At 41.4% G+C, this 13,536-nt stretch overlaps 1 protein-coding gene across 1 annotated transcript in view; it reads left to right on the forward strand.

Annotated features, from left to right (window-relative positions):
• The first annotated feature begins 3,634 nt into the window (after positions 1-3,634).
• The window catches only part of LOC142764859 (uncharacterized), a 41,461-nt gene continuing 31,559 nt past the window's right edge, over positions 3,635-13,536 (forward strand). Inside the window, exons 1-2 of the mRNA XM_075865388.1 lie at positions 3,635-3,668; positions 7,800-7,844. Coding sequence (XP_075721503.1) covers positions 3,657-3,668; positions 7,800-7,844 — 57 coding nt within the window. The 5' untranslated portion in view covers positions 3,635-3,656. The remainder of the gene's footprint in view (positions 3,669-7,799; positions 7,845-13,536) is intronic.

Genomic DNA, 13,536 nt, shown 5'->3' on the forward strand with positions numbered 1-13,536 from the left:
AAAAGTGACAAGCTGACTTACCTGCATAATTTTGCTTCTTGGGGATTTTCGCCAACTTTAGCGCACCACTATACTGCCCTCCGTTCTATCCAACACGGTACACTTGAAGTAAAATAGGCATAAAATGAAGTTGTTAGGCGTCTATGTATTTCCTAAAGAAGAAGAATGGATTAGAAATGGCAAGAAAAAAAAAAGAACTGGAATACTTTTGAATGCCTTCCATCGATGCCAGGAACTATAAAACACTGATGACAGTCGAGAATGGTGCGCATTTTGCCAAAAAGCCCCACTTCGTCCTGAAGTCTAATAATCGCCAGTACACCCCTGCGTCAAAGCACGGCTCAGATGTAAGCACATGTATGATGTCAATTCTATTGCAAAATATTGCTATACTTTGCATTCAACCCGCTTCACAATCCATTTACAAGCTAATTAATGTTCAAATGAAATGTTTCAATCTGTAGCAGCCAAATACAAACTTCACTTCAGAATAATAACAGTACTTTGCTATATAAATTATAGCCACAGCATAGGTTTGGGCTATTTAACGAAGGGAAACATACTGGCAAAAATTTGTTTGAGCAGGTGAACGATTCTGCCAGTAGAAAAAAAAATCGCCTTTCTCACTTTCATTTGAAGTTCATTAGGCTCTTTCAAAAAAAACGCCTCTATAGTTTTGGCGAGCACAAACATACCAAATTAGGAAGCTTTGTCTTTTCAAGCTTAACATGCGTGTCCGTCGCTGGGACAGCCGCGTGATAACAATGTTACCAGGTACAAAATGAAAACAAAACTGTCAGCACAAGGAAAAACGAGGACAGTCTCATGAACAAGGTATGTGATCATGTTGACAGTTACGTATGTTTACCACCACACAAGAGGAAGTGAACTGCACTAATTGCCATCAAGGAAGACATTGCAGCAAAAATTGCATGCAAAGCATAGTTCACAGCTTGAAAGCTTAAGCACATGACACAAGATTACCAATAATATGCTACTGTAAGGCTACGTAATTCTTTGCGTGACACACCTAGGTGTGTTACGCCAATTGAAGCGCGAAAGTATAATCTTCGAGACAAGCAGATAATTTCTGACTGGAGCATCGTTTGCAATAAACCACAAGATGGTTCATCTGGACAGCATGTTTTAGAGGTTACCGTAATCGGAGCAATATTATTGCGATAGCAATTATAAGGACAATCTGCTGGATTTTACTGTTGTCGTCGACATCAGCGTCGCCGTCAGTGACCGTATATGTATACGTATCTATCTCAATGAAAACAGAGTAAAAGGAAAATAATCCCGAAAAATACTTCGATGCGCGAAATTCAACGTCAGACCTCTGAAGTGTAAATACGAGGCGTGCCCACTTAGCTACAAAGCAGCACCTCTTTCAACAATCAAACGGCAAGTTATTTATATTTAGCACTTACCGCTGATGACGGGCATCTCGGGGGGAGTATCGTGTTTTGAGCATTAGGAGCAAGATCACTCAATGAGCGTGCGTCGCCACGTCGTGACGATGTGGCGACGCGCGCTCTCATCTCCCACACCTGCTTTACCCCGTGCAGAGAAGGAGGTGGATGCTGACACACACGCCTATATTTCGCGCTGGGAAGAATCATACGTTTGGGTGCTCTTTGGCCTTTCACCGGAACAATTCTGTTACAGTTAACGGCCACACAAAAGTCACTGCAATGGTCGCACAGTCTCCGTTTGTGACAAGGACGCGCTTTTCAGGCATAACGAAGTAACAACTGAGATGCTTATTCACGTTCATCTGTACCTGTGAGTAGGTTTTGTGCCTAGTTTGTGCGTGATTAACGCGGGAGTCATTTCGATCTGCTTTCCATTCCGCGCGTGGCCTTCACACTTGTTTGAATTGCATTCTTTGCTTCGCATTTGCGGTAAAGCTGTGACTTTTTTCTAGCATCTCAAGTTATGTCAACTAAAAAACACTCATGATCAAGTGTGCCTCGCAGAAATACAACATAAAGGGATAGAAAGAGGAGATGAGCGCTGATTTGAGCGCTATGTCTCGTCACTTCTATATTCTCCTGTCGTATGCGCTGCTAAGCACTCTTTATGATGTTGTACCAACAAGTCAAATCCTACAGTCTCCTAAAAACCACTGGCTGTTAGTCCAGCCGTCAAGCAGTATGCATCCAGTAGTTCCCCTTGGTAGAATCTGCCATGCATTCTTGCCAATACAATGGTCTGTTTACACACTCCTGGACACTTCTTATAACTCGAACGAAATTGTACTATTGTGTATTTCAAGGTAATGAAATGCTCAATTTGGATGACGAAACTGCGAACGATTTTGCAACGACATGCTCTGCTGCTCAGCTTTTTTTTTTTCAAGGGTATGTGGCCGGATTGGTCAAAGAAGAGGGCAAGGCAATAGCAATATCTTCTTCATAGTGCCTACTTCAAACACTCAGTGCAAACATTTATATTATAATTTTACTCAAGAATTCTGAATTGCGGATTACTACAATGTAATCAATAAATTTGTAAGTGGCTTGCCTCGGTAAAGCTTTTGCTTACAGCGGCAATCTTCGTAATAGGAAGCATGTTTTCGAAATGTTTTAAAACGTTTTAGGCAACCACTACATGGGCTTGAGGAAATATGTGGAGTAACGTCTGTGCCTTTTGTTATGAGCGCCCAACTTTTAACTAGGACGTTGTAGTTAAAATGACCCGATATGACACCCAACAACAAAATACAGTTGTACCACACAATATTACTGTGATAATATCGCTGCACTATGTAAACCGTTAAACTTAGTTTAGTTAGTTTCCAAACAGAAGAAGTTCTTTTCACTGAATTTCCAAGCAGATGCCTGGCCGACTTGTGGGACACCTGCTTGCTAAGCAAACGATCAGGTTTAGATGGTCCCTAGGGCACAGAATATTTTATTTTGTATTTCGTGTGCAACTTCCTCAATTTTTCTGTCGCCGACAATGATGTTGCTTTTTCGCTGAAAACTTCAAATTTCTAAACTACATTTTAGAAGATGGATTGGTGTGAGAAACTTTGGGGGGGGGGGGGGTAACCTTTATACGCTATCATAACGTAGTGGCCGGTTTGCCTCACATGCATGATGACACCATTAACAGGAGCCTTGCATACCACATCGTTGTGTCAGTGAATAAATTTGTAGGTCTGTTTTGCCAAAATATTGTTGTTTTCTATCACCCACTCATTATTTCATTACAGAGGGATGCTTATGATACATTGCTTATTGGGAGCCTTTGAAACAACCATAACAGTTTCAATTCTGACGCCTTCAGCCTAACATTCGTATGAACATCTGAAGTTATTTGAAGCATGAAAAAGAAATGGTTCAAGATATGAACCGAGTGTTTATGAAAATTTCTGTAAAGGTATGCTGTGTTACTCAAACCAGGCGCATAAAATGTTTGCAGTGATGTTAATTTCATTTCCCGTAGTTTACACGTAGGCATAAAAGCACACTGATCGTGGAGCCTGTTATGTCGCATTTTTATATTAGTCTTAAGTGCGCATTATTAGTACCTAATTAAACAAATGTAATGAATTTAAAGCGAAGAACGTGATATTTTCTCATCTTTCAATTCCTAATTGTGGTTCAATCTATTTTCAGCTAGGACGCCCTCATTACTATCAGCGGATGTATACTGGGGCAAGTGTTTCTTTCTATTCAATATACCATGTCGGAGATAATAAAAGAGCATACTGCGGACGAATAATTTGTAATCAGTGCATACCAGATGTACCACATGAAAACATACAGAGGTACTGCTGTTAACGTAGTATTGTTTGTTGTATCTATCCAGTCATGCATAGGCCGTAAAAAACAAGTGAACCACACAAAACTACACCACTGATAAAAGTGATACTCAAGAAATGCAAAAGCGTAAGCGCTGCATTAAGCAAACATGATCCCGCTGCATTAAGCAAACATGAACAAAGTTCAGTAGTAACAAATTTTATAATAGTCAAATGTAATCAGCATGCGCATCAGACTATATAATGAATAATGAAAAGCAAATCACTGCATCACAAGAAACTGAATGATGCTGACTTGGCCAAGAATTCGGATTATATGGTCTTCACGTTAAAGAACACCAGGTGGTTGAAATTTCCGGAGCCCTCCACTACGGCGTCTCTCATAATCATATGGTGGTTTTGGGACGTTAAAACCCCACATATATATATATATATATATATATATATATATATATATATATATATATATATATATATATATATATTTATATATATATATATATATATATATATATATTAATATATATATATATTAATATATATAAATATATAAATATATATATATATACATATATATATAATAAGGTCTTTTCATAATCTTCTTGGGTCATTGCCAACTCACGCATGTAACTAGATTGCAAACGGTGCACAGTTATAAGCATTGTTTATCGGTGTGTGTCACGAACAAAATGTGCCGTTTATTGGTGGGTTCCGATTTGCCTCTAATATGTGATGCAGCTTGTTTCTTTTTTATGCGCAATCTGTATTCATGAGCCACTGAGATTTTTATGATGGAAAAAAATTGTTGCTTCAACAAAACACACACGATATATTCAACAAACACTCAAAGTCAAAACCCTATGCATCGAGTTACACAGTCTACAAAAGGTTAGCGTGACAAGGTAAAACACTCGTAAACACACAAAAACCCCGCTTCAAATACGCAAGGCCTTCAGAATAGTTGTTGCGCAGATGAGCGCCAAAGTGCAGGCATGAATGGTCGAGTCTCATCCTGTATCTTTGGGATCTCGGCGACACTTACGAAATCACAACATTAAGGCTCGGACTTGTGAAGAGGACGCGAGATGGCAGCGATGATTAGGTTTTGGTGGATGCTGTGAGTTGTGCTGAGAAACAAGGAACGTCCTGGCCGGAAAAGAGCAACATCCTGGCGAGGCAGCTGAACGTGCAGCTCGGGCCCGTAGCCTAACTGCTGCTATGCTGTCTGTCGGCACCGAAGTCCAAGGGCCTTCAGCTGGAGCTCACCATCATCCTAAGCTGCCGTCCTCTCGAGCAGAAACGCGATGGCAGGATGCCCCAGCTGGTTGAACTCTTATGACACCGGTCCGAAACTCGGAGGCCCATTGTTATCACCCGGTTCGGTGACAACCTTTCGTTTTTATCCTTCACTTCCAGCTTCCCGTTCCTCTGCTCCGCCTCATTTTGGACTCCTGGAAGTACGTGGGTGACTGTACAGCCGTGTACTCTTTTGTATTTGAATGTAGGGCCACGTGTCCTTGTGCGCGACGCTCTTCATAGTCACTGACCCCATCCGAGGTACATCACTTACCTCAGCGCCATTTTCTCACATTCCACTAGACGGTAATCATAACTTCGGTAGTTAAACTGATAGTGAATTGATTATGCTCCTCTCGTCGAATGGTCATGCGAAACGAGAAGTGTGCCTCACGTTGCACCTCTTGCATTCAAAGCGACCGTCCCTGCTCTTCGAACTTAGACCCCGCGGTTTAATACTCGGAAGCCCCGGCGAGACCTCGTGCTCACCATGACGGCGGACGAGCATCATCAAAGAAGAGGAGTCTTCTTTAGGCAGCTGGCGAGCAAAGATGATAAAAAAAAATTGCATGTATTCTGATACAGGTGCGATCGACCTGTTTAGAGTCACATACACAAATAAAGAGCCTGGTGCACGCTGCCGTATTAGCGTAATTAAAGAAACTCTAATAACTTTCACGTAGTCCTAAATGTGATAAGTTATATGAGGTGAACTAGACTGCAAGGGCGAGGCATCTTTTCCAAACCCACCACGAAAGCAGGGACAATATAAAAGAATCCTAGGAACGCACCTAAAAACGCATTAAAAGTTGAAGGAGTAATTTTCTGCTGCTCTTTTATACCCTTCCACCGGCAATATCACCAGGGGGCGGAAACTCTCTATATCTCCCATGTATACGCTCTCGGCCGCGGCAGCACCTCTTTTACCACTGGCGATAGCCGGACATCCAACTAGAAATAATCATGAACGGAAAATTTTCCTTTTATAAGGTCACTAGTGAGGTCCCCAAGCACATGGAAAGAACTAAAAATCAAGACGAGGAGGGCTGCCGCAGAAGCCCTCCTTTCCCACTTCGCATGATAACCAAGCCAACTGAGAGAGATAACCAAGCGGGATGCAACTTCTAATATCGCTGAGCGAAAGGCGAGAAAGAGCGGATGCATGTGCTGCGAACGCAAGTCCATCACTTCTCGCTCTTCACCTGATTTAAAACTCACAAAATAAGGAATAGAAGAAGTTGTATAAACGAAAGAGAAATTCTTTACAGAGATTGCGAGCTTTTTTATTTGTTAAAAGTTGTGGAAGACAATAAATGCAAACATTTACATCAGCTTCGCTTCATTCCACCGCGTGTTAGCATGATCGGCACCTGCAACGAGCGTGCATGTTTTTTGAAGCCAAAATTGTGCCGAGATTCCGGCGCCTGATATCACCTTGTCGCCACTCAATTCTTAGAACATGTGCACAATGTTGTCACTAGGCGTCGATCCTATGAAGAATATCTGCTTGTCAGCCACACGCTGTTATCACTGCCTGTGCATAAGGAGACACACAATATGAAGCGCAATCTGTTGATCGCGCTCATAGCTTTTACATATGAATGACAATTATTGGTGTCTACAGTCAGAAAACCACTATGTGATTATGTCGGAGGGGGTAGCGGAAGACTAAGGAAGTTCTGTCCATCCGAGATTTTTAAGCGTTGGCATGCGAGGGTTTAATCAACAGTTTAATCTTGTTTCAACAAAACAACTCACGTGACTCACTCTGGTGAAAGAAGAGTTTACCACTCACCACCTTCGCTAAAAGGGGATGGGTTTGAAACAGTAAGCACTTAAAAGGTTTCTGTGGTGCCATCTGTCGTGATCTAGTGTAGTGACTTGGCGTCGCGCAGAGAAAACCATGCATTGCTAATTTATGTACACTGTAGAGTAGCAAGGTCCCGCGAAAAAGAAGTTTTGAGTAAGAAGAAGAAAACGAAGCTGAAGAGAGTGTACATAAATATGCATACTACAGCATAGCTATGCGCATGATAACACAGTGATAAGTTTGAAATGAAAAATGTGGGTGATAAAGATGTTAGGAGAAGAAAATGAGGCATAAACTTGCATAGTCTAGGACCGCAACTGGTATGCAAAGAGGAAGTAAAGAAGTGATGTCAGGGTGATGACCAGGAAACTGAAGAGGGGGGTGATAATGCATAGCCTTGTTAGTTTAGGAACAGTAAAGAAGCAAAGATAAAGAATAAATGAGGAGGAAATAGTGAGAGAAGCAGGGCCAAAGCCACCACTGTATAACAAATGAACATTCCTTTCACTGCCGTGGGCACCGCGCCGGAGGCAAAGTCTCCAATTCCAGAGCACGTTCACCCACAAACACCCGCGTCTCTGACCAGTAGGCGAATCACTTCTTTGCACTTAATAAAGCTATAGGTTGATTGCAACTGTGCCATATTTTTCTAACATTTATATTCATACGAGTTTTCCCCACAGCTACTACGTTACAAGGAGAGATACCAGTTATTGTCCCCACTGGTTTTATTGGCCGATGAATCCAGTGAAGCCATTAAGCTCTACCGATGCAATGTGAACTTTGTACAATAGCCATCACTTCAACATTACGACTGATTCTGTAAAAATATCTCTCGATACGAAAACAATTTGTGGAAACCATGTGTATGTAAGAATTCTTCTGTGGTAATTGTCATGCTGCCATTTTTTTCCGCAGCTCCTTCATCCAACCCTGCTGATGCTGAAAGCTGGTCCAGGGGAGGTAAGCGCTCTATGCGAATGCTAAATTCTTCGCAATTGACGTTCGAGAAAGTGCATGTTATCAGAGGGAATGGGGAGCGCAGCAGGTATAATAATACAAACTAAGTGTGCTCTATTGACACAAAAAGGCGTATTTGAGCCGAAATTGAGAAACAAAAAAGAAAAAAATTCTAGACACACAAGCACGAAGTATAACTCGAGCACATGCACTGCAAAAAAGCAGAAAGTGTTTACGACCACACTAATATTGATGTTGGTGGTTGTTGCGGCGGGTTTGCGTCCCATGTCAATAGCTGCACTGTCATTCTTGTGCAGGCACTAGTGTAGTTTCAAATCCCGCGCTAATGTCATTCCACGGTACGTATTGGTATACCTCTATATATATACGGTAATTTTCGCAGATGCACTGATGTAAAAGTGTGTAGCAGACCCAGTATCTGAAGGTCACTTTTGACAGTGGGCCACAGCCATGCCGTTTAATTCCGTACGGGTCGTTTCAGGGCGGTACACAAGAGAATAAATAGGAAAGGGGAGATTATTTGTCTCCACAAATTGTTTACAAACGTTGCCATTCGAAAGAAAGGCTTTTCCGAAACTCATATAAGGATCATTTCCGAAGGAGATTTGTTTCTAGGATTCCAACAGCATGTAAAGACCGATCTCCAAAATAGCCAAAACCCTATGGGCAGACTCTAAAATTAAGTTTTTGTTTCACGATTATCATCACAGTGTGATGTTTCATCACATTGTGATGACACTGAGTACAGCAGTAAAATAATGCTTTATGTTATCAGTGCTTGAGTACCATACAAACACACTCAGCAATGAAAAAAAAATGGGGGATGAAAAGTTATGTGAACGCTGCAGAGCGCATGCAGGCCGTGGGCTGCAAGTTTACGACCATTGTCTTAGAGAACCCTGAGCTTCTTGAGGCACCGGTTCTCCCAATGGCACATCGCGAGTATAAGCTTGATCAATCTGAAGCGTTTTCAAACTTTCAAGAGACTTATCTCATACAAATATTGTTTATATCGGTATTTTGTATTATGTGAATCCTGTACATCGTATCGTGCGTGGATTCCGAGCGTTGGTATTCCTTTTAGGCTTGTAATAACTGAGATTACGTGATCTGCTGCGTGACCATGCTGTATGAGACGTTAGAAGCACGACAGGCCCCGCCCCAGAAGTTCTCCGAACTTAGCACTTCTTCGGAGTACGAAGGGGTTGCATTGTCCGCGACATAACAGTTATCTGGCTTTCTTGAGTCTCCATGCTGTGCGTGGTTAATGCAGTCGCGTTCATGTATGTCACATTTTACGCACCTGCCCGACCTGCCATTTCTTCTGTTCTCTCAAATCATCTTGCATCTGCTGTAACGTCATACCCTTTCGTGGGGACACGGAGGCAAAACATGCCGAAGGTAAAAACTTGCGCAGTTATGCACATCATAGCAATATTGTGAACTTTTTGACAGAAGTCTGTCTGACTGGTTGGAAGATTAGGGAAGTGCAATTACCTCTAGGCACAATCTCGAATAAAACACGACGTTACAAGACCAGCTTTGTCCCTTCTTGAGGGCAACATGTAATGCTTTGGGAAGCGTCGATGAGCCTTTTCGTAGGCTCCGTCTTTCTTTTTCATTCATGTTTCAGAGGACGTGCACGTAGATCAAAGCTATTGTTTTCAGAGACCGGTTCACGTTCACCAGTGTGCTGTATGTACCACGAATTGAGCAAGAGCCTCCTCTCTAGATTCTTTTTCGTTCCTAAGACTAAAGCACCATCCCAGTCATTCTTGTGGCCGTCAGGAAGATGGAAGTGCAGCGCAGTGCCCTTGGAGAGCATTGTCAGAAGCATGATGGGACCGGACAAGTCAAAACTCTTGGTAGAAGAAGAGGTGTGAATTTATATGGAGTGTCAGAAGAACTTGGAGGTTGAAGAAGAGTGCAGGGTGATTACGATAATAATTATCGCTTCAGTTCTTTCTCGAAATCCTAATATGATGATGATAGACAGCCCACAGGACGACTCTCATAATTTTGACCACTCATGCTTTTTAACTTGATGCTACATCTGATACATAGACCTCGAGATTTTCTCATTGGTCGTAACTGTAGTCACCACGGCCGCATTGAGATCCTGCGACCTTAGCGTCCGCAGTAAGAGGGCACAACAGAAGGGGGTTAAATGTATATCTTTCAACATTCTTTCATAATGTAGTTTAACGAAGATGTAGAAAAGCGAAGTGGTGGTTTGACGATACGAGAGATTGAGAAAGAAACCAGGGGGGCTGAAAGAAATGTAGCCCCGTCGCGAATGTCTAGTGGTAAGGTATTTGGCTGCTGACCCGCAGGTCGTGGGTTCGAATCCCGCCTGCGGCGGCTACGTTTCCGATGGGGGCGGAAATGGTGTCGGCCCGTGGGCTCAAAATTGGATGTCAAAATGTTCGCAGGTGTCAAAATTTTCGTAGCCCTTCATTACGATGTCTCTCATTACCATATCGTGGTTTTGGAATGTTAAACCCAACAAATCAATGATCACTTAATCAATCAATCAGAAAAATGCATAATATACCGATGTGTTGGATTGTACTGCGAAGAGGCGTTAAGGTGTAGGTAAAAAAGGTGGAGAGTAAGGAATAAAAGAAGATGGAAAGGAGATGAAAAAAAACACCCCAAGTTGGCAAATCTTTTTCATGGCGGGTTCACATTGCCAGCAGGCTGCTCATTAGCAACGCAAAAATGTCTTGAATATTTGCAATGTTTCTGCGTCAATAATGACGTGTGAACCACGGAAAAGAATATCGTTCTCACGAGGAATGTGGGAATGTTTTTAACGTAGTGCACGTGTTGAAAAAAGGCTGCAAACTTCAGCAAATAACCATGATAATTATGACGCCATGAATGTGTACACCTTTATCAGTTGCCACTCATAAAACGACAAGCTTCGACGGAAGCGGCAAAATACAACAGAGACCACGACATTTGATAAACATGGGCAATAAAACAGTTGATAGCGGCTCCTTCTACAGCCGTCAAGGCCCTAGGATGAGCGTGTGACTTCATTCAAACCCAGGATCTGGTGCCTTGTTGAAGCCGGCCTAAAGATTTCGTCAATCCGGAATTCTGACGGATTTATTGAAAAGGAAGTTTTTTTAGGCTGTGTGTCGAAAGTGTCTCATTACAGAAGTCAACAAAGAGGGGCAGAGAGGGCAAGCTGGCGGTTTTTACAAACATAAAGTTGGCAATATTTCTGCGGTGCGTTGCTAATATAGAGAAGTGTGGTCTGTCGCTGTTTTAACAAGCAAGACCCACAAACCAAACATTTCCTTAAGGGCGAAATTTAGTCAACGCTGAGCCTTGAAGGTGTTTGAGCCTTTCTTTAGTGAAGCCCCTTACTTACATTTGCGTTGTTCGCACAATTGCAAGGAAGATTTAAAAATATTGAGCCCAAGTCGAGGAGACCAAATTATTGAAAGAGCACCTGGCCCGAAATGATGATGTAGAACACTTACTTCATACTGTCCTTTGATATATATAAATATATATATATATATATATATATATATATATATATATATATATATTTATATATATATATATATAGTGAGAGAGAGAGAAAGCACGGAATATCATTCATATGAGCAGTGGCATAGCGTCATAGAACTGCGAGAGCTGTGACTATTCAGTTTACTTTTTTTACAATCAGTTCAGTTTTACCTGAAAGTCAGCTTTATCAATATCAACAGGAGGTTTCCAGCTGCCTGTAATATACGTCTTTTATACCTCCCGAAAATCAGGAAAATAAGATGGTTGTTTGGTGCCTTCAGACTCGCCTTTTCTGTTGATGCAGGCATCTTAGAATAGCTAAAGACACAATTTGGAATCCTAATAAAGAAAGCAATATTTACCATTCAATGGATTTTGGCAGTGCTGTTTAATGAGAGAATTTAAGTCTTCGATGAGAAGCACGTTTTGCAGCTTGAGGTGTTGAAAACAATGCTTCTAGTAAAGTTCAGAAAGCAGTCAGATTTACCTAAGTTCACCACTGAAACTGAAATCTAGATGAGAAAGAGGTAAACTGCTGCATTAATCCGAAACTTCTAGACAGAGGGAGCATCGTTGTGTGAACCATACACCGAGTTCTTTGTGCGGCAGTATGCGGATCGCTGAAACATTTATCATTTTTTGTTTGGCCATGTCGTTGTGATCGTATGCTCGTGGCACTAATCGGTTCATCGGCTCCAGTTACGCCATTGAACTTGATTGAATTTAATCACGCGACACCTATTACTACAGGCCACTTCTTCTTTGTTCGAAGTTGCGATCGATTCTTTTGATAAGGAACATCAATTCTGCTATTGAGAAAACAGCCAAAGTCCGCTAAATGAAAATATATCACTTACATTTCCAACTGCTGTTTCAGACGATATATGTCACCATTTTAGGATGTGTGCGCCTGCATATAAACAAATGTAAAGACGTCAAAGACTACTTTGAGGAATTCAGACAATTGTTGACACGCCATACACGAAGAAAATGCACTAGTTTTGACTTACGTGCCATCCCTACCCTTGGTCAAATATATTGATTAAAGATTATTGTAGAACCAATGATGAAAGTGTTTTAGATTATCTTGAATTATGTCTTGACAGTTTCCAAGGCAATGATGTTGCTGCACTTTAGAACCATTTTAGAGAATTTATCAATCATTGCCTCAACAATTTCCCCCAAGCAAATCTAAAACGTACCTCTAAAGCTACTCCCTGAATGAGAAGAGATATCTTTCAACTTAAAAGAGTTAAGCGCTTGAGACAGCGGCGTGCTTCATGTGAAGCTCTCCAACAAATGCAAGGTAATTAAATCTACAAGTGAGCCATACTAAGCGTTTGTACTTCTAGCATACACTACCAGAGTTTATTCGCTCCGCGCCACAAATGTTTTGGGGCTTTCTAAGACAAAAGAACCAGAAAATTTGCCACAATGTACACAAGGAAATCACCGTTAATGAAAGGCACAACATTGCGAAATATTTTAATGAATACTGCCGCAGTGTTTTTTTTAGTTTTGATGCTACTACACTTCATAACCGTAGACCATACTTCCTTGCTCCCGATGTTGTATAAATGCCTGGTGTCGTTTCTATGCTACTTAACCTTAAAACTAAATCTTTCTAAGGTACAGATGATATACCTAATGTTTTTCTGAAAAGATATGCAGAAGCGTTAGCACCTTTCATAGCTCGTATATTTGAAATGTCCCTGTCTTCAGCTACACTGCTTAATGATTGGCTTTCAGCACGTGTTATACCCGTACTAAAAAAAGGGACCCCACACTGGTAACATTATCGCCTTATATCACTAACGTCGTCATGTTGCAAACTACTTGAACATAACATATCATAGGTAAGGAAATTAATGAGTTTTTAGAGGATAACAGCATATTGTCGTCCTGTCAACATGGCTTTCGCAAAGGCTTCTCTACTATGAGAGTTAACAACAGTTGTTCTTGATTTTGCTAGTGTTCTTGATGGGTCAGCCCAGGTTGATGTAATATTTTTAGATTTGAAGAAACCGTTCAACCTTGTATTACATAGCAAGCTTATTACTAAACTACAATCGATTGTTCTTCCTGCCTATTTAGTTAATTAGGTGGCTGCCTATTTGACCAACCTGAGTCAGGTTGTTTCTATTAA

The sequence above is a fragment of the Rhipicephalus microplus genome, chromosome 6, assembly GCF_043290135.1.
Source record: "Rhipicephalus microplus isolate Deutch F79 chromosome 6, USDA_Rmic, whole genome shotgun sequence".
NCBI classification, from domain to species: Eukaryota; Metazoa; Arthropoda; class Arachnida; order Ixodida; family Ixodidae; genus Rhipicephalus; species Rhipicephalus microplus.